The 19,876-nt window shown below is 31.4% G+C and overlaps 5 protein-coding genes across 8 annotated transcripts; 3 read left to right on the top strand and 2 right to left on the bottom strand.

The window, feature by feature from the left end:
- Window positions 1-189: 189 nt before the first annotated feature.
- LOC123706880 (general odorant-binding protein 19d-like) lies at window positions 190-2,432 on the bottom strand. Its single transcript, XM_045656461.1, has 5 exons — window positions 2,368-2,432; window positions 1,802-1,966; window positions 1,335-1,452; window positions 332-417; window positions 190-251 (listed from the first exon to the last, which is right to left on the bottom strand). The coding sequence occupies exons 1-5, from the start codon at window positions 2,416-2,418 to the stop codon at window positions 231-233; spliced, it is 441 nt and encodes a 146-aa protein (XP_045512417.1). The 5' UTR covers window positions 2,419-2,432; the 3' UTR covers window positions 190-230.
- A 1,193-nt stretch (window positions 2,433-3,625) lies between these two features.
- On the bottom strand, window positions 3,626-14,328 carry LOC123706889 (general odorant-binding protein 72-like). Of its 4 annotated transcripts, none has more exons than XM_045656493.1 (5): window positions 14,237-14,328; window positions 5,642-5,717; window positions 5,140-5,228; window positions 4,421-4,532; window positions 3,626-3,732 (listed from the first exon to the last, which is right to left on the bottom strand). In XM_045656493.1, exons 2-5 carry the CDS (start codon window positions 5,715-5,717, stop codon window positions 3,644-3,646), a joined length of 366 nt encoding a protein of 121 aa, XP_045512449.1. In that variant the 5' UTR covers window positions 14,237-14,328; the 3' UTR covers window positions 3,626-3,643. The 4 variants fall into 4 exon arrangements, with proteins under 4 accessions (XP_045512449.1, XP_045512459.1, XP_045512438.1 ...); XM_045656503.1 differs by lacking the exon at window positions 14,237-14,328 and adding an exon at window positions 6,095-6,158; XM_045656482.1 differs by lacking the exon at window positions 14,237-14,328 and adding an exon at window positions 6,009-6,051.
- On the top strand, window positions 6,356-9,102 carry LOC123706904 (general odorant-binding protein 72-like). Its single transcript, XM_045656517.1, has 5 exons — window positions 6,356-6,523; window positions 6,963-7,038; window positions 7,449-7,537; window positions 8,304-8,415; window positions 8,987-9,102. Exons 2-5 carry the CDS (start codon window positions 6,963-6,965, stop codon window positions 9,073-9,075), a joined length of 366 nt encoding a protein of 121 aa, XP_045512473.1. The 5' UTR covers window positions 6,356-6,523; the 3' UTR covers window positions 9,076-9,102.
- Window positions 9,693-16,338, top strand: LOC123706630. Its single transcript, XM_045655902.1, has 11 exons — window positions 9,693-9,832; window positions 10,104-10,179; window positions 10,411-10,499; window positions 10,725-10,836; window positions 11,593-11,669; window positions 12,275-12,348; window positions 12,853-12,955; window positions 14,020-14,095; window positions 14,839-14,927; window positions 15,315-15,426; window positions 16,208-16,338. Exons 1-11 carry the CDS (start codon window positions 9,746-9,748, stop codon window positions 16,294-16,296), a joined length of 984 nt encoding a protein of 327 aa, XP_045511858.1. The 5' UTR covers window positions 9,693-9,745; the 3' UTR covers window positions 16,297-16,338.
- A 1,578-nt stretch (window positions 16,339-17,916) lies between these two features.
- Window positions 17,917-19,843, top strand: LOC123706874. The gene is made up of 5 exons (XM_045656448.1): window positions 17,917-18,068; window positions 18,589-18,762; window positions 19,099-19,213; window positions 19,506-19,588; window positions 19,754-19,843. The coding sequence occupies exons 1-5, from the start codon at window positions 18,009-18,011 to the stop codon at window positions 19,769-19,771; spliced, it is 450 nt and encodes a 149-aa protein (XP_045512404.1). The 5' UTR covers window positions 17,917-18,008; the 3' UTR covers window positions 19,772-19,843.
- The last annotated feature ends 33 nt before the right edge of the window (window positions 19,844-19,876 follow it).

Genomic DNA, 19,876 nt, shown 5'->3' with positions numbered 1-19,876 from the left:
CAGAATTATCATGATTGACGTTTCATGCACATTATGTAAGGAAATTATCGCTAAATACGAGCTAATATAATTTCAAACAGTTTCAAAAGAATGATTTGATGCAACTCTGCTGTCAACCGCCTTGTGATAATGATTATAGAGGCATTTCATTCTGGGTACTTAATTATGATTAAGAATAAGAAAAACCAGTTGTTACAATGATTATTTTATTTAAAAAGTTTTATATCTTGTTATTGAAGAAGAAATCCGTTCTGAAATGAAAATAGTTTACAATTAATTCACGTAGTGCGATAACGATAACGATAAACGTACACTAGCCCAATATATTTACCTGTACGGCGTTTTTGACTAAACATGAAGCAAGTAGTGAAGCTCGTTCACACCCTTCGGCTCCGTCTCCAACATTTTCATCGTTGACTGAAAATATACAATATGTATTTTGGTTTGAAAGTACTTAGTCGTGTTGGTGGTGTCGTAGGTAGTGTCGATCGTATTACAGTAAAGCTTATAATTTGAACTTAATGTTACTAAACGCAATTTATTTACTTCAGTTGTGATTCATGTTACTCATTGAGATATTTTTTAGATTACAACAAACCGCAAAATGAACCATAAGCTCATTGATAAGGTCACGCAATATCTCAAATATTTTAACTATTAGACAAGGGAAATACAAACTGTTGTTCTGTTGCATGGAATGTTATGACTGTTGTTTGCTAATTTGTTGATAATAGATGAAAATTTTAATAATTGCATGACAAAAAAACGTATAAATGGAATGAATTCGTTTGGACTGCCCAAATTTTTCTAGAGAACAAAAAAAATGAAAGCTGCGGCGCATATTGAACTGATGTTGCCACACTTCCAGCAGACATACCGGCATACGAGCATCAAGATACAACACCTTCACAGCCATTTAGACAGTTTCCCTGACATTCCTAATATGGAGGAACGTTACCAGGGTCACTGGAATGATCATATGAAAGCAGTCTAGTTGGAGCATTAGAAACAGATCTCGAGAATTAAGCCAAGCAAGAAGAGCTTATGAAAGATTTTCTTTATTTTCTTTTCTAACAGTTTTCTTGATAATCAATATATTTATTGTAAAAACGGGTTTTCATTATTTATCAAAAACTAAAGCTTGTTTGTATCAATCTTCAGATCTGAAAACAGCACCACGAGAATATATAATATTAGTCCAATTTTTCATGCAACAAACATGAACATGTGTTTCTTACGTGAAATGAGAAATATATATTATAAAACCTATATTTTTCCTAATTTTGAGGTAATGTCTTATTCTATGATCTATTATATTATATATTAATTATTACCTGTCTTGCACAATCCCAATACTTTCTTAGAGTTTGCCAGTTTTTCTTTATCATCTGGAAATTCTTTTAGTGATAGTTTATAAGCATTGTCTTCGCTAAACATGCCGTTTTCATCAATCTGCAAACATTTAATATTATAAAGGAATTTGGTTATAGAAGAAAATTTACTTCGCCCGTTCCTTTGAGATAAGACTAAAGTAGTAACTTGAATTGTATTGTCTAATATTTATTTTACGCGACAAGAGTGAATAGATTTTTAATTCATAAACTATAGAAGCCTGAAATACCTTCTAGGTTTCTATTGGTTATGTATAAGACCTTTTGTCTATATATTAAACATTTACTTACGTGTTTTTATATAAGCTTTGAATCAATTTTCGGAAGCTTACATTACTTTTCGTTGTTAGTAAAAATATGTCAATGACAAAAACCTATTTAACGATTTATGGAATGCTATTGTAGCTCACCCATTCAGCTTTTTTGAAGACACACGCCAAAAGACACTTAGCGGTGTTGCTCTCTGGGAATTTATGGTCATTAAGCATTTTCATCTCTTCACTGTTGACCGCATGTTCCTGACTGCACTCCATCGCTTTTTCCAAGAACCATGCTTTTACATCTGCTTCGGCTCCCTACGATTATTTTTAGATTCATATTTTCAATGATATAAATGTTAATGGTTTAGATACCTTTACGCTTTCATACCATAACTTAGGATTTTAAAATATTGAAAGAGATTATAATTTAGTCGAGTTTGTCGGTTGCTCGAATGAAATAGTAATAATAAATAATTCGTTCAGTAAGAATCACTCGAGGTAGTAATATTCAATGACTCATCAAGGATGATAAGTAAGTGCGTTTCTCTCTGTGAGTAATTATCTTGTTCGTACGAGAAGGGTTTATCTTAAAAAAACTGTCATTCCTTAGACCCAGATTTCGACGATATGAGATCATCTTTAAATAATTAAATATCAAAAGTTGAAGCGCTACGAAGTTGTCGTTAAAATGAATTTATAAATAAACTGATACTTACAAAAGCAGCCCCCACAAAACACACGCACAACAATATATAAATCTTATTCATCTTCAGTTTCAACACTGACGATACTTATCCGAATAATCTTTATATATATATAATGTTTTATTAAAACATCATTATGTTTTGCCTAATGTTTTTTAGATTAGACGGATTAATGATAATAATTTTGACCCTGAAAGTACACAGATTTTTTGTTGGTGGTTCGTTACCAAAAAAAATGTTCAATGCACAGGATTTGCGGATTAGTAGTTTGTAACGATTTTTTGTAAATTATAGGTATATTTCACTTCAGAAATTCAGACAGAAAATACGCCAATATATAAATATTATACAGCGTTATTGGAATTGCTAAAACAGCGTTAGCGAAATTTATTAATTTTTATAAGTATTTTCATGTAAACCCTTGAAAATTAACAATTTATAAATGTTTAGTATTTAATTGTGCAAACAACTCCAATAAATTACTTTTATGATTTCAAATTATAAATGAAAATACACTTAGAAATCGATAAAGCACTGAAAGTAGTAGACACCTTTGTACTTTTTTTACAAATACTATTGCTGATATCAAATAAACCTCAATTGAACACAAGAATCCTATTTAATATTTGTGATTTTTTATCAAATTCAAATATATAAAAGGCTTTGCGCGTTTCTATTGTAACAAAAAACAATCTTAGAGAATAATATTGCAGCATGAAATTGCAAATCATGCATATTTTTAAGTACCAACCTTTCGTAGTGCCATTTTAATAGCATATCAGACGTCTTATTAGAAAAATTGCATATAATTGTCCTGATATGAGCCAGCATAATGGTTGCGGAAAAATATTAGCTTCACGTATGAAAATATACCTTTTGTTCGAAGCGGAAATGATTGTTATTTCCCGTAGGTACTTGTAAGTATTATGTATTAATTGAATACTTTGCAATTACCTTTTGATTATTTTGATAAATAACTTCTGGACTTTATTTCCAGTCATTAATAAACAATATAGTCTATAAACTTTACATTACGATACGTATACGTTTTTAAATTGATCAGATTTTTTTTATATGTTCTTTCGCAGCTATGTTTTTACCTTAAACTGGAATTCATACTTTAACGCACACATTAAATTTGAATTTATGGAAATCCTTCGAATTAGGGATATGTAACTTAAAACTCGTACAATAGCGAGATTTCTTTTGTTGTAACCATTCAGCCAACACTTGATTTTCCGCCCTTAAGGTTTTAAATGAATAAATAACATAATCAATATTTACTTTATTAAGGGAAGAAAAATACATCCGGATTTTCATTATAAATGCATTTTGTGACGTGGAACGAAGCTTCACATATATCTTTGTATGAGTCGGCTAAAACAAAGACAACAATTCATTATTTATAGGTGTCTAAAACCAGTATTTTTTTTTGTTTTAAACGTACATGTCGTAAAATGTTTGTGCAAAAAATGTTACAACACAGTTACCCGCAAATATACTAATATACCATGAGTGGCATGGTATAGTTTAGTTTTTATGCTACGACTATGGTGGTTTAGCTGTTTAATCAAAACTTGAGTACCAACTCATATTTGCATCATATTTTCCTTGACAAATTAAGTCTATATTTCTTCTATCTCTGTATATATATATATATAATTCTCGTGTTTCATGTTTGTTTCCATACTCTTCCGTTACGGCTCGACCGATGCTTATGATTTTTTATGCATATTCAGTAAGTCTGAGAATCAGCTACTATCTAATTTTCAAACCCCTAAGTGATAAGGGGTGTTCACCCCAAAATTTTATTTTTGAATTTTTAGACAATTTTTTATTTTTATGAAACAGCATACAACAACACATACAACCCTTAGTTGTCACCCCTCTACGATTAAACCCTATTTTTATTATAGTAGATAGGTTTTTTTATTGGACTAAAAAAAGTTTCCTGGAAATAATATACATGGCAAACAACGTTTACCGGGTCAGCTAGTAGATATTTAAATTCACTTGTACAATTTTGTTAAATATTATTAATACGTGACTTAAAAAAGATACTCGCCTACTTTCCTACATGCTGTGATGGCGGCTTTTGTAGGTTCTTTTATTTCTTCTGGAAGTAGTAAATCTGCTTGTTTCATAGCTGATTCATAGTTTAGTTTGCCATTCTTAATCTGGGAAAATAAAGTTTAAATATGTACCTATTGATATTCTTGTATCAATTTAAAATGGAATCAATTTATTTCCAATACACAAATACATTTTTTACCAAGAGTATATAAGAGTCTTTCCTCAAACTTTAATTTTGTTTCCTTTGGAGTAGAGACTCTTGGTGGGGTTCAAGTACACAGGCGCTAATTAAAGATTTAAGTTGACGTCTGGCAGATAGTACTGGTGACCCCAGGGCTGATGCTTTCCTCGCTTAACGAATAAGTATCGCAATACAGCGAGCAAATGCTGCCAGCGTTAAAGGTACACTGCCACAGGCCCCAAACTCTTTAAAATTAATATTTTCTATTTATACTTGTTATTATTATCACTATGCAGGTTAAGAATATTATTTATTTAAAATCGATGAAATTCGTGACATTAAAATGTTGTAAACTTAGTAAAATGAAGAGCTAATACTATAGTATTTTATTTCTATTTCTTATATTCGCAATGTTTTCATTACGATAGTAAAATTAATAATAAATAATTCATATATTTTCATTTTTTCTAAAAGTATAAAAATTATCATGAAACATTTCTTATTAAATGCTTATCATTTATCAGTCATACCGCATTAGCCATTTTCATAATACACGCAATATAGCACATCACTTCCTTTTCTTCCCTGAATTCACCTTTTGATATTGCATCTACATGTTCTGAAACATCGAAGTTTGAATTATTCGTTCCAATTAATTTTAGCCATACAAGACATCTTCAATATCATAAATTAATCTGATAAAAATGCGGTATAGTAAAAACAAGCAAGTTAAGTCGAAGGATACGCAACAATTAATTTATTTTTCTTTTTGTTGTATACGCTAAGCGATTCTGATGATAATTAAAGATTACAGGAGAGCGTTTGTGATGTTATTGGTGTCATATGAGTGGGTGTGAGCTATGTGGTGCGGTTGAACAGAACTCAAAAGAGCGAAAGAGGACTTTCAGAAATATATAGTATATCGTAAGTTAAGCTTAATCTTGAACATTGTTGTCTATAAATATTGTTGTTTGTGACCAAAACCTAAATTTTTGAACATAAGACGGTAAAATATTTTTATAAACAACGTACCATCCTCAACATTATTTTTCTGCTGACAGGTTTTTCTCATCATTTTCCCCGTCGATTTCAGTTGTTTCATCGTCATCTGAATATCGTGAAAGATATATAAATAAACACTAATAACCGATTCAAGTATTAAATGATTTCAATAAATCGCATCTATGACCATAGATCAAACTTACTGCATTACACAAAGCAAGAACTAAAACGACTATAAAGACTACAAATGAAACTGACATGGCATACACTAGAATAGTTCTAGATTGGTGTGAACTTATATGAACAGGTGATAATTGATTAATAACACATCTGACACTTGCCACTTAATTAACAACGTTGATTGTTACTGAGATAATTAAATAGGAATATTGCTAACCAACGATTTGTGAATGGTTCCAATAAGACGGTAAGAAACTTTACTAGTCATTCATTCGAAAAAAGTAGTTAAAATATAATAAATACCCTCAGGTAAATAATCGAGACTAAGTTTATTCAGTAGCAAAATTTGCGCCAACTATGACATGCGTATGTCAAAATCCATAACTTACGTTTATTTATTTATTTACACTTCCTTTATACATTATTGTTTTACCTTAAACATAGATAAAAAACAGGTGTTAATAATTTGTTATTAGTTGTTCATATCTGAGACGCTCAGACTCTAATCTGTGCTGAATCTTCGGGAAGTTTATGTTTGTTAAATTTATATGTTTATAAGTTTTAACTACTTTTGAACTTGAGACATTTACTCCTTACAGATTATACTGTCAAATTAATGAATTTGTTTTTAAAAACAAGAGAAGCCCGATTTAGCGAAGTTTGACAAGAACTATGTTCTTAATATAATTATCATATCTTGGCCCATACTTAGCGCTACCCTTAAGCAGTAATGTAAGCCATGTGAATAAGCATGATTCTCCACCAAAACCTAGCCTAGATACATGCACATTCTAATCGAACCTAAACTCCAGAATTAACTTGAATAGACTGCTCGTAATTAGTATAGCAGCTTAGTAGATAAATATAGGTAATGGTATGTACGTAAAATTAAACGTCATAATATTAAGTTATTAGATGGTAATACCTCACTTTTTCTATGCAATGTATCACTTACAATCAATCAAACCATCAAGTAGTCTAGAACTTTAAGTATATAATAACTGAGACACGGTGCATGTTGCAGTTTTTATATTTTAGTAAAAATGTGTGTACAAAAAATAATGTTTGTTTTAGTTTTAGTTTTTGTGCCCTTCACCCTTGCGGTGAGTAGTGAGATTAGTCAATATTTTCAAAATGAATTTATTTAAAATAATAAAATTTTGTTTAATAGATGACCCGACAACAATTGAAAAACTCCGGGAAATTGATGAAGAAAAGTTGTATGCCCAAAAATGATGTGACAGAAGGTTGGCAAGTATTGTATTTACTTTTTACTCGTAATAGTGCATGATGGCGAAATTTCCCCGCCACTTAAAACAATTGAGATACTTTTGATTGATAAATTAATGGATGTAATTAAGTGTCAAAGCAATTTATAAAAAAGTTATACCTAAATATTCTTTTTAATCTACTATGTCATACATGTGTTCTTGAGGCTGTCAATTGCTATTTTAAACTGCTGTTTGCTGTTATCAACAGTGTTTCACTATCAGTTTTTAGCACGTATATAAAACTACGTATTTTATACTATAAACTACTATATAATATAAAACTACGTATTTTTGCTTTAATATGCTCGAATAGTAAATGAATACCTCAATAAAGCAATATTAAAAATATTATGTTTGAATTCGTTGTAATAGAGTATCTGTTTCAGATCAAGTTGGTAAAATAGAGCAAGGGAAATTTATTGAAGAACGAAATGTGATGTGTTATGTGGCTTGCATCTACACTATGACTCAGGTGGTAAGTTATAATAGACTATGGTAACCGTCTTCGTGGCTTAGTGAAATTTATCTTCTTCTTGTTTCTGTTCGATTAAAATTTTTGCACAAAACAACATTGTGTTTTTATCACCGTTACATTAAGAAAGAATCTAGTGCAACATACTCGTTTATGTGCCAACATTGATATATATATACAGACAAATCATACATACAAGATTTGAGAACGAAACTTGTTTTTTTAAAAACCTATAACGTTCGAATTGTAAAGTTAGCAGACTAGGTAAGTCCAGCCATAAATCCGGTTATAAATTAAAATGCGTTTTTTTAAATGAAATAATGTAATATTATTAAAGACTCGGCAAAAAATCAAAAAATATTCCATTCGAAATTGCCATCTTTAGCTTCTAAATAGGCCTTTATCTGTTTGGCTCCGAATCTATGGATTTACGTAATAAAACTGTGCATAATTTGAAGTCTGAAGGGTGAGGTCTGGACTAGATTATTCCGGTCTTCAGCTCTTATGAAGTCCGGAACGTTAGATGCCTTGTGACCAGGTGCAGATAGTCTGCTGGAAAGTCCACGGCATATTTTAAAAGTTTTTAGAATAATATACGTGTTCCAAATTCAAAATAATGAAATTTTTTTAATGTAATAGTATTCATGGCCAGAGTGGTTATATGGCATGGGGATGTACTCCATGTTAACAAAATATGTACTCAATTTTCTATAGATTTATTGTCATATATTTATAAAAACTAAAATGAAACTAGTCTATATCATTTCAGATTAAAAACAATAAGCTTTCGTATGACGCTGTGATCAAACAAATCGATACAATGTTTCCGGTGGAAATGAGAGATGCAGTAAAAGCTTCCGCCGCTCATTGTAAAGACATTAGTAAGTTATTTTTCTAATTACTAAGATAGGGTTAGACTTAGTAAAGTTAGATTAGAGTTGGTGTATTTTAGATCAAATCATGTAAGTACGTACTAAATGCGTTTTCTATAGCAAAAAACTCCTATAAATAACAATTCATAATCTATTAAGTTGGTACTAAATATATTACCAGTTGGGATTAGGCTACCTTATAGAAGCCACGAGGTGGTAAAAGAAAACCAGGTAGACAGGTCAGGCGATGGAGAGATGGTCAGGAAATCCTAAGGCCGTGTTGCCTATGGTTGCCAGGGATGGAGAGAGCTATAAGAGGCCTAAGTGTCCCAGGACGTACTGTAGACCAAATTTATACTTTATTTAAATAACTGTCGGTAGTAAAGGTATCAATAAATATTTGTTTGGAAAATTTAAACGAGTACGTCGTTCTAAAATCGTTGATGTACCTTTTTTGCTATGGTATAACTACTTGACAGATTATCATTAATACACATAACAATTTAAATATAAATTTACATATAGAAATATTCGCCGCATTTCTAAAACGTCTTAATATAATTACTGTTTTATATTTCAGGTAAAAAGTATAAGGATATATGCGAAATTGCCTATTGGACGGCTAAATGTATGTACGATTACGATGCAAAGAACTTCATTTTTCCATGAGGCTTATTTGTAATATGATTCTTTAATAAAATATTTACTGAAATCACTATACTTTAAATTATCATAGTAAAACATGCTCACGTCTGTATCTCGTATTAATTAATTTTTTGAAATTGGTATAAAATAAAATTGGGTAACATTCCTATATCATTCATTTATTTCATCGTATTTACCAGAGAGAGATCGGATATGTTGGAACAGTAGAGTTTCTTCACCAGGCGTCGAGGCTAATTCTACATTTCCACTGTCCAGCCACAGACGGCAAACCTGCCCATCTTCTTTAAAAACAGGCGCACTTTAGCCTGTGATACTGGATCGTTTTTTTTAAATTAAGGACCCCTACGTACTGGACACCTATCGGGCACGCAGTCAGTCAGATATGTGACCGAGTAGCTAGGTAGTGTGTACTGTATCGTTTATCATAAATCATCGTAAATGTAATATAAATTATCGTAATTCAATTCATTCCAATTATGAATGATTTGGCGATAAAATGATTGTTTACTAGAATAATTTGCATTATTATCAAGTATAGTTCAGAGACTAAACCTTAAATTTTCAGCTATAATTTTCTAAAATTGCAGTCCTCGTCAACCATTAATTTGTGCGCAAGTATTTGTTAAATCAGCTATTTATAGTCATTATTTAACAAAAACAGTTTTAGTCCAAAATGTTTTTGAAGCAGCAAAGGTCCAATATGTGTAAATCACTTCCTTTTTTAGCAAAGTTTTTAGTGATTTTGCCTTTGACAGTCGCGGTAAGTTGTAAATATATTTTTGGTCATATTTGTAAATGAACTGGAAGAGTAATATTTATAACTATATTTTTTTAAATTTATTTGACTTTGAGACTTTGTGCGAACTATGTCCCGTACGTCAAAACTTATTATATTTGACGTAGGGGAGTCAGACTCAGCGCTAAGACTCGTTTCTAAATCCCTGATAGCCATTTAACGAGTACGAGTACGTAACGATTAATGTTATACGATAGGCATATGTGAAACAATTAAATAATGATTATCCTTTTAGATGTCACGAGTTCAAATAAAGAAAACGTTTACTATTATGAAGAACCAGTGTATGCCCAAATATGGAGTTAATAATGGTAAAACTAATCAAATAATATTTTTACTTGCATTGCATTTGCACTACCGTCTGCCCAGTCCGTTAAGAATTCCCGTCCTGTGTACGTTTAATAATCAAATAATGAATGAAACAACGATCAGCTTCGATATTACAATGATCGCCTACTCCATAGTAGTAGAACAAGGTTTATGTTTAGTTATTTAATATGTACAATCTTGTAAGAAAACCAATTATAAACTAAATATTACAGATAAAGTAGGTCAAATAGAGCAAGGTGTATTCATCGAAGACCACAACGTCATGTGCTATATTGCTTGTGTCTACAAAGCTGCTCTAGTGGTGAGTTACTCTAATTTATAACCTTCTGATAATTAAATCTAAATATCCATGCGAAATATTCTTAAATATATAAATTTATTTATCATATGCAAATGTAGATAATAAATTACTTAATTTAAAACTAAAACATAGTAACGAAGTAATATTCGCATATGCCAGGTGCAATATCATTATATCCTAACATTTTTTATTTTTTTGGCTCGTATGATTTTTGTGAAATTCTAGGTGAAAAACAACAGGCTCGATAGGGATCTAGTGGTCAAACAAATAGATGCATTGTATCCACAAGACCTACGTGGAGCCGCGAAGAAAGGAGTCGACAAGTGTTTTGATATACGTAAGTATAGTACAAAATTGCAGCGTTAACGAATGTGACAATTTCTTGCCGAGATTCTGCTTATTTATTAAATAGATGTCGTCGGAGTTATGAACGTTAATTGACTGTACATCTCTAAGTAATAAAATATATAGATAAGTTATACAAAATCAATTACGTTTTATGGATCAACATTTTTAAATCTTAGATTTAAAAGCGTACTATTAATAAAAACCTTAATTACAAACAAAACTAAAAACGTTTCAGTTAATTTCAGTTATTTGGCAGCTCAATTATCAATATATTATGTCCGGAAACAGACAAAAAAATTACATATTAACTTTAAAAAAAGCAAACCTCCTAAGTTTTTTAAAGTCGATCAAATATTCAAGAAAAACACTATTATAATTCTACGCCTTTAAAAAAAAAACGTGACAATAATTGAATATTAAGCAGTAGTGGTTACATGTTAATAGTTGAGTAATAAGTGAGAAAGAAATTATACATAGAATATAATAATGTTCTGGGTGCTTTTTTTCACATATATAGGCGATACACTAGCAATAAGTTGTGCAGGTTTTATCAACTTTTCGCATCAAATATATTGCTGTGATAGACTACGTGGGTGCTCACTTTGAGGCTTATCAGGATATGAATGGGGGAAAGTCACATCACTGGTTTTCAGTACCATAATTATAACATCATAACGCAATCCCTAATTAACTGCTTATAATGTGTATGTTATGCACTAGTGTTTACGAATTTGACGTGTTTCAGAGTACAAATACGACGATATGTGTGAAGGGATTTTCTACTCAACAAAATGCTTGTATGATAGTGATCCGGCCAGTTTTGTATTTCCTTAATAAATAAATAGTGTGTTTAATTTAAGGTACATTGTTGTTAATTTTAAATAGACCTGAAAATAAAATTCTTTAGCGTATGATCTGTGTCCGACTTTTATCAGTCTCTTCTACAAGGCCGAAATAAAAAAGTGAAGTAAATGAGCATTAATTAGCAAAATATTCTATTAAAAGTCTCTAACAATATAATACGTCAAAGACGCAATTTTCTCAAATTACCTACATCAGGCGGATATGTCATGTAACCACCGTTTTAACTTTTATTAGTATGTACTGATAAATTGAATAAATTAGGTATCACTGGAAGGGGGGGGAGAGAGTGACGTGTCGATCGCGTGATTGGTAAGCAGTTGACGTTTGTGTCCCGCGCTGTGTACGATGCGCGAACTATTCCCCACTCTCTTGTTTAATGCTCAAAAAATTTATTTACAAACATTTATAATAACTAATTCAATACGATAACAGCTCAATCACACCTTATGTATATGCATCTAGGGGGCACTGCCTTACCCTATAATAAAATCTCCCAATCTATGGATTCTGAGATAGCCAAACTATCCAGATACAAACTCACAAATCAAATGAAAATATGCTAGCCGAATTGGATTTCTAATCTACATCTGCCATATGTATCTTGGCATGATTCTGAGCTTCCAAAAACTACTCTCAGGTACACTCTCAAATTCATCACGCACACTTAATGTCTTGTGTTTGATTACTTAGTAAAAAGTAAGTACTTAAAAAAAAAACTGTTTTAAACATGTATCATGTACCACGGAATGATTGCTATCTAGTTACCCACAGCTCCCTAGTGTGGGACCTATCTCTATAAGTTTTTATTATTTATTATTCTAATTAAAAAATACCAGATCTGGGATTAGAAGTTAAGTACTCTGAATGACGAACTCTGCAGGCTTACACTGTGACAAAAACAATATATTTAAGTACGAAGGGCTACGAAGACTGAAACAAGTGGAGGCTTTATTCCAGCTTTACGAGCAGCAGATCCCAATTCCAGCCTTTTTTAAATCAATAATTAGAATAGGACAAATTTTACGGAGTAGCCTTGCTGTAAAATATCTCATTATTTATTATGTTTTTTAATTGTTGACATATCTTGTAAAAGACTGATAATTACTCGCGCTCTACAATTAATCTGACGTTATATTAATAGGGAACAAGAAAACGACATTCATTTGTTAGTTTTCGCTGTAATGGAAGGAAAAGAATTTTGTTCTATTATAATGATTGCTTTGTTGATAGGTGAAATTGATTCGGTAAGTATTGTAAATTTTAAAGCAATAAAATTTAGAGAACAGTGGACTAGTGGGTCCTATATATATCCTGAAATCATGGATTCAAATTCCGAATGTGCATGGATTTTCTGTCTTAGGGCACAGTTTACACCTGCTTACACAGGGAAACATCATACAGAAATTACAAATCGAGGGTGTACGTTACACAACATTTCCATTGCATTGCATTAAATTGAAAGAGTGCACGATATGTGAATAAAATTTGCAAACGGAAAAAAAGTAAACATGAGAACTAAATTAGCAAGATTATAATAAAAAAAAACAAGAATTTAACTAAGCACAGAAAAAATTACTGAACTTTTAACAGTACACTTAACGGACAATAAAAAAGGTCCGTTAATCTATGTAATTCTTTAACTAAATTAATATACCGAATCATATGTGCATTTTTGCACCGAATCATATGTTGGTACATTAAGTACCGGCAAACGATATTATAATCATAAGTTTTGCACAATTTACTTAATCTCTATATTTATAAAATTCTTTTGTCACAATGTTCGTTCCCATACTGCTCTGAAACGGCTCGACCGATGCTTATGAATTTTTTATACTTATTCAGTAAGTCCGAAAATCGGCTACTATCTATCTTTCAAAGCCCTAAGTGATAGGGGTGTACACCCAAAAAAAAAATCTATTTTTTTTATCGTACAGCATTCAAGCAACCCTAAATTTCCACCCCCTATTGTAAATTTTATAATAGAACGTTATTTTTATTGAACTAAATTTTTTTCCTGGAAATAATATAAATGACAAAACGACGTCTGCCAGGTCAGCTAGTATAATATATTAATATTCTATAAAATACGTTAGTTAAGTTAAAAGCCAAATATTTAAAGCAAGTCTATTATTCAACGCATATCAATTACAAATTATTCTGTGTCTGTGCATTATTGTTTATATAATAATGGAATATTCCGTAATTATTCCACGACAACGATCACAACAAAACATGTTAACCAGACAACCAATGCATTAATATTATAGATGGCATTTAATAACATTGATTTCATTAAAATGTATAGATGACAAGGAAGCAAATAAAAAATGCTGCTAAAATCGTGAAAGGGAATTGTATGAAAAAGATTAATGTTACGGAAGGTAAGGATACAATGTAACATTTGTAAATTAATATATTTCATTCTGCTTATTTTCAAGCGTTGTTCACCGTCTCGCATATTTTTACTTCTAACTACCCATAAATGATGTTTATTACGTTATTAAATGAAGCTCTATTCTAACCTCTAAATGACTCCTCGATGAGACCAATCTTTTGGAAATTGGAAGGAAAGACCACAGTGCACAGTGACGATTAAGGGGATTTGAGTCGTAAAAGGGATGTATTGTTTAGGTTATTGAATATTGAAGATATACTTCTTAGCGCGCACAACGTCACAAAAATCCGACAACCTGACGTTAGCATAGTCAACATTTCAAAATACAAAATGTCAATTTCTTTAATTATCTAGAAATCTTTTTTGTCATATTTAAAGAATCTTTATTTAACTAGTGAATGTGTAATAAACCTTTCAATAAATTAAATATTGTTTTTAAATTGTTAGTGTCGTTTTCTACAAACGTAGAATAAGGCGACAGATAAAAAAATTAAAAAGATCTTTATCTTGTTACGCCAAAGAAGTATAACTTCTGACGCGTGTACATAAGTATACACACATGTTTTTTTTAATATATTGCAAATAACATTTAATTTATGGTGTACACTAACTACTTCATAAATTTTAGTTACATATAATGTCTGTAGTATAACGCCTGTCAAAAAATATGGTCTTATTACTGCCTTATCATTTATGGAGCATAGTACTTTAATAATTAACTTCTTATAGATTTGATTGGTGACATAGAAAAAGGCAAGTTCATTGAAGAGAGACCTGTCATGTGCTACATCGCCTGCGTTTATAAGACAACACAACTCGTGAGTTTTTTTATATTAATCAAATTCTATTAATTAGGCTATGGGTGAGCACATGATTGCATCGTTAGCAAAGATTTATTACAACCATTAATCGAAATCTTCGAGCTAAATCCATAAATATTCTTTGTCATAATTCATATTTTACTGCGCTGGTCTAATCAGTATATTCCAATTTCACGGCTTCACAGACACTCAGTACTTCGAGGTACTTAAGTAAGAAAATAGATTGATGTTGTTGACACATTGATTGTACTATTGACTATAACATAAGTTTTAAATACCACATATACATTTCAAAAATGTGTACAATTTGCAGGTAAATTAATTGTATTACGTATTGTCGAAATTAAAATAATTTATGTAAAATAATAAGTTATGTAAATACAGGTCAAAAACAATAAAATAAGTTACGAGGCATCGCTGAAACAAGTACAAATAAATTATCCTGATGATATGAAGGAAGGTATGCTGATTTCCATAGAGAATTGTAAGGGGCTGCGTGAGTATCTTTTTGTACTGAAAATTGTCTTAATTGCAGGTGATATAAATATAATCCATCTTGGTTTGAAATTTATTAAACCTAAGCAAAGAACAAAGTGCTATCATCTTTATAGGACCGGGAGAACCAGCGTTTCTTAACTAACATTAGAAATACCGGCCAAAAATAATAATAGCCAAAATCAGATTAGGGGAAAAAATGGCCTTCACCGGGGAAGGCGAGGACCTTTACTGCGTACTTCGCTCACTCCAGTGAGCTTCCGTCCTGTCCTTCCGATTGACCCGCGACGGTCCAAGCCGAGGTCCGAGTCTCACAGGAGACGCTCTTGCGCTAGCCGCGGTACAAAACAGCCCGAGCTGAGCTGTAAAGGCCCTAGGCCAACATCGAGATTCCATTTAAAAAAAATACAAGTGCAAATCATGCTTGTTACTGCGTTGTCGGCGGTCCTTACGTAGGCGATTCGAATTTTATCAGAGATAGCCGTTTGTCAATACCTCCAACGGCAGGTTGAAAAGTGGATAAGTCATTAACTATTTCGCTTTGTCCTTGTCTAGTTAACATATGACTACGTAGGCAGCCAAATATATAAAAAAATCTTGCAGAAAAACTTCTAATTAAAGTCCGTCAACCTTCGAGCTCCATAATCAGAATAGCTTAACCCAGGCCCCTGTATTTATGTAATGTGTAACAAATGTAATTTGTAGTTAAGAACCATCTAAATAACGTTTTTAAAAATAAAACATACACACTCGGATTTAAAAAAGTTATTTTTCTTTTACAGTTAAAAAATACAAGGACCTGTGCGAGTCAGCTTATTGGACAGCCAAATGTATTTATGAAGATAATCCCAAGAATTTCCTGTTTCCTTAAGAAATTGATAAATAATTTTGAAAAAACTAAACTTTTTAAATTTGTTTTAATTTCTTTTTATTATTTTTTTATTATTATGTAGGTTAATAAAATTATAAATACTGTAAATTTGTTTGTTACGATTACTAATATAGAATTTTTGATTTTGTAAAATTTATGTTCACCGTAATTGTCTGGTATTTTAGAATATATAGATTGTAACTTATAATGTAGAATGTGTGTGATATGATGTGATATACTTTAATAAATATACAAAAAACGCGTATAGCCTAAGCTAAACTACGATATTTATTTCGCAATACTATATAAAGCGTTAAATATATAATTAATATTTTATTATTATTTGGCTATATTTATAATAGGAAATAATTTCATCTGTTGGTCCTCATTGTGACTGCATAAATCAGGTTACATCATAAAAAATGTTCAGTCTGATAATATGCATCGTGTTTTTGCGCTAATAACACACTGGATAATTGCACCGACTTTGATGGCCAGTTGTTATGTATCAAGGTCCGAGATTTAATGTAAGATAGACGCAATTTAACAATTAGATCATAATAGATGTTTTTTCAGAGTCCTTTCAGTGTAAAAATACTATTGCTATTAAATGTATGAATAAAATGTTTGATTTTTTATTTGAAAAGAATAATTATGGCAATATCGAACGCGCTGCTATAACTCACTATCGTTTCATTAATATAACTTGGAGTTACCATAAAAATGGTATGATCAAAATTACGGGACAAAAAAATATTTCATATTTAATTATTGTTTTTATTATAGCGGCAAAATTTAAAGCACTTGCGAGCCATTTGGCAAATGTAAGTGTCAAAGGGAGTCATGACTAAACATCAGGCGAGCCTCCTGTTTGCCCCTGTTATACATTATTACATTATCTCTTAGTAAAACAGGTACCATGTCAATTGCGCAATTAATGGTTCAAGCCCAATGTAAATATAAAGATCGTGTCTTTACCGTATTATCAGCGTACGAAATCATCCCTGAGGTCGTAGGTTCGAAACAAGGCTGTGTACCAATAGACTTTCTATATGGGCATTTAACACTCGTTTGTACGCTGCAAGATAATATCGTGAGGTTGCCGTAACTTAAACCAAAAGTCGACGGTGTGTCAGACATTGACCGCTGGTGACTTAATTGCATATTAGAAAACAACATCACAAGACAACAACATACATATCAGAAGCCAAAATCTTAGTAGGTTGTGACATTGGGTATTATGACATCACCGTTGATATTTTAAAAACTATTTTCTAATCAAACAGGTTAAAGGTGCCACGGGGACCAAACTTTTTGAATTAGTTTTAATTTCTTTTTAATATTTGTTTTAATGATTACTTTGTAGGTTAAGAATTTTTTTAAATATCTAGCTAATTTAAATATATATATACCAAACGACTGTTAATTTGACCTTGGATTTTGCGAATAGCCCATTACTGCCGGGTTCGATATCGTATCCGCCGATTAAGATTTGCCAATTGTATAAGGTAATGTGCAGTTCCGATCACAATTTGTTGCATCACATTAAAACAATGGAAATAACTTGCATACATGCGCTTTAAGATAATTATGTGAAAAAAAATTACTTGGCGTTAGTATAAATACTTGTTATTCTTGACACAGAGGTAGATACGAATTTGGATGAGTATAAGACGCCCGCGTATTTAAATAAAAATATAAAAGTAAAAAAAATGTTGCGTTTCGCTTTGCTGTGTCTTGGATTTTTGGCGGTGGCCTTTAATGATGTAGAAGTAAGTTTTTTATTATATATATTTATATCATTTCATATATGAACATTTGTATTTCGAGCGATTTAGAGCTATAGTAAAAAAAACAATTGGCATATGGTTCTTGGAGACCTGACATTACTAGTTCCTTAATCATTTATTAGTTATGTCCTTCATTTACGTTCACCTTATAAGCAGGTTTAGCCGCTGTTTGCATTGTTAAAAAGCACATTGGTGTATATCCTAGATGCGAATGCACCTAAGGAAAGTGTGTGTCTCTGAATCGCTATTAAAATCACTAAATACTATATACTACGAACTAAATGGGGTTGAACAGATGCGCACGAGACGAGTACGAGTTGTATGAACAAACGAACTCACATCTCCAAGCCAAACTGAAAAAAGATATATGCTCTTCAGGCAGACTATTTATTTATCTATGTAAGACAAAATTAAAAGAGAATGTTGTATCATCTGACTCGTTAAGGAATTGGAAGTAAGGTCGTCTCTTAGAAGCTGACTGCAAACACTTATGAGTTTTTAGGCCTTGAATCAAGTGGACAAAATGAAGCTCTACGCGATTATACTGCCCACCATTCAAGAGTGTAGCGGCAAGTATGGAGTTTCCGAGGAGGACATCAAGAAGTCCAAGGAGACGAAAAATATAGACGGTTTGGACGAATGCTTCATCGCTTGCGTATTCAAGAAAGCCGGAGTGGTACGTATAAAAATACTCTAGTTGGAAAAGAAAAGTATTTTTACACTGTAACTTAACACATAGCAGAATATTATGTTATCGTACCAAGTTATTTCTTGTGAGATGATTGTACTTATTATTGTGAGACCATGCAGGTAACAAGGGAAAAATCCGGACAGGGATTGTAAGACTTCAATAATTAAAAAAATAAAAATGCATTTGATACCACGAAGTAATAAAAGTATATTTAGTCAACAGGTTATATGAAAAGTATGTTTGGTAAATACGTAGATAATGTTTATAATAAGTATTTTATTTATTGAAATTTAATTGTTGCTTTTTTATTTATTTTAACAGATAAACGATGGCGGACAGTTTGACATTGAAAAGTCTAAGGAATTAATTTCAAAGTACCTCTCCGATTCTGGTGACCAGGCTAAAGCACAGGAAATAATCGGAAGATGTGTCTCTGGTAAGATAATTCCAAATAACCCCCCAGCAATAAAGTCGATGTAAATTAGTTAAGCAAATCCTGTACATTACCTTTTAACGAGTAACATATCTGACCCCAGGGATACAATCTAGTCAGTAGACTTACAAGATTAAGATTTTGTAGTAAAATCAATGATATCATGTTCTTCAAACGAATTATCTACTACATGTATTATATGCTAACGTATGTATTACCTATTCGGTTCTGCGTGCTATGCTAAGATTTGAGACTCCATATGATTTGAGTAAAGTATGATTTACTTGTTTTACAGTAAACGACCAACCTGTTGGCGACAATGAGGGCTGCCAAAGGTCCAAGCTGTTAATAGAGTGCTTACTGCCATTTAAAAAGGAGGTAATATAGTAGATATTAATTAAACTTTTCATACATTTTGTGAACCTTTTGTTAAAAAAATGTCTTACGATTACACTATTTTGATTTTTTAACCAAACATATTATAATTTACTTTATGATGTATGTGTATATTCCTGTATTTATGAACTTTCTTTTTGTTTTCAGTTTGAAGGATCTCGTTAAGAAGATACAAATCGAAATTATATGTAAACGCTGGCTTTTTGAGACAATATACTGAATTAAACATGTTATCGATTTACAGTCTTTTGTTTTCACTCATAAGAATAT

Source organism: Pieris brassicae, chromosome 1 (genome assembly GCF_905147105.1).
Source record: "Pieris brassicae chromosome 1, ilPieBrab1.1, whole genome shotgun sequence".
Lineage (NCBI taxonomy): Eukaryota > Metazoa > Arthropoda > Insecta > Lepidoptera > Pieridae > Pieris > Pieris brassicae.
Note: the sequence above shows the minus strand (reverse complement) of the source record. Positions and strands in the feature narration are given on the sequence as shown.

Bases quoted from the DNA above. Each gene is read 5' to 3' on its own strand.
- LOC123706874 (XM_045656448.1), top strand. From the start codon at position 18,009: ATGTTGCGTTTCGCTTTGCTGTGTCTTGGATTTTTGGCGGTGGCCTTT. The intron at 18,069-18,588 runs GTAAGTTTTTTA...ATGAGTTTTTAG, and splicing joins TGGCCTTTAATGATGTAGAA to GCCTTGAATCAAGTGGACAA. The intron at 18,763-19,098 runs GTACGTATAAAA...TTATTTTAACAG, and splicing joins TATTCAAGAAAGCCGGAGTG to ATAAACGATGGCGGACAGTT.
- LOC123706889 (XM_045656474.1), bottom strand. From the start codon at position 5,871: ATGTCAGTTTCATTTGTAGTCTTTATAGTCGTTTTAGTTCTTGCTTTG. The intron at 5,229-5,641 runs GTACGTTGTTTA...TCGATGTTTCAG, and splicing joins GAAAAATAATGTTGAGGATG to AACATGTAGATGCAATATCA. The intron at 3,733-4,420 runs GCGAGTATCTTT...TCTTTGTTTTAG, and splicing joins CACAGCATGTAGGAAAGTAG to CCGACTCATACAAAGATATA.
- LOC123706880 (XM_045656461.1), bottom strand. From the start codon at position 2,418: ATGAATAAGATTTATATATTGTTGTGCGTGTGTTTTGTGGGGGCTGCT. The intron at 1,967-2,367 runs GTAAGTATCAGT...AAATAATCGTAG, and splicing joins GTTTTGTGGGGGCTGCTTTT to GGAGCCGAAGCAGATGTAAA. The intron at 1,453-1,801 runs GTGAGCTACAAT...AAATGTTTGCAG, and splicing joins TCTTCAAAAAAGCTGAATGG to ATTGATGAAAACGGCATGTT.
- LOC123706904 (XM_045656517.1), top strand. From the start codon at position 6,963: ATGACCCGACAACAATTGAAAAACTCCGGGAAATTGATGAAGAAAAGT. The intron at 7,538-8,303 runs GTAAGTTATAAT...ATATCATTTCAG, and splicing joins TCTACACTATGACTCAGGTG to ATTAAAAACAATAAGCTTTC. The intron at 8,416-8,986 runs GTAAGTTATTTT...TTTATATTTCAG, and splicing joins CGCTCATTGTAAAGACATTA to GTAAAAAGTATAAGGATATA.
- LOC123706630 (XM_045655902.1), top strand. From the start codon at position 9,746: ATGTTTTTGAAGCAGCAAAGGTCCAATATGTGTAAATCACTTCCTTTT. The intron at 10,837-11,592 runs GTAAGTATAGTA...GACGTGTTTCAG, and splicing joins CGACAAGTGTTTTGATATAC to AGTACAAATACGACGATATG. The intron at 15,427-16,207 runs GTGAGTATCTTT...TTTCTTTTACAG, and splicing joins AGAGAATTGTAAGGGGCTGC to TTAAAAAATACAAGGACCTG.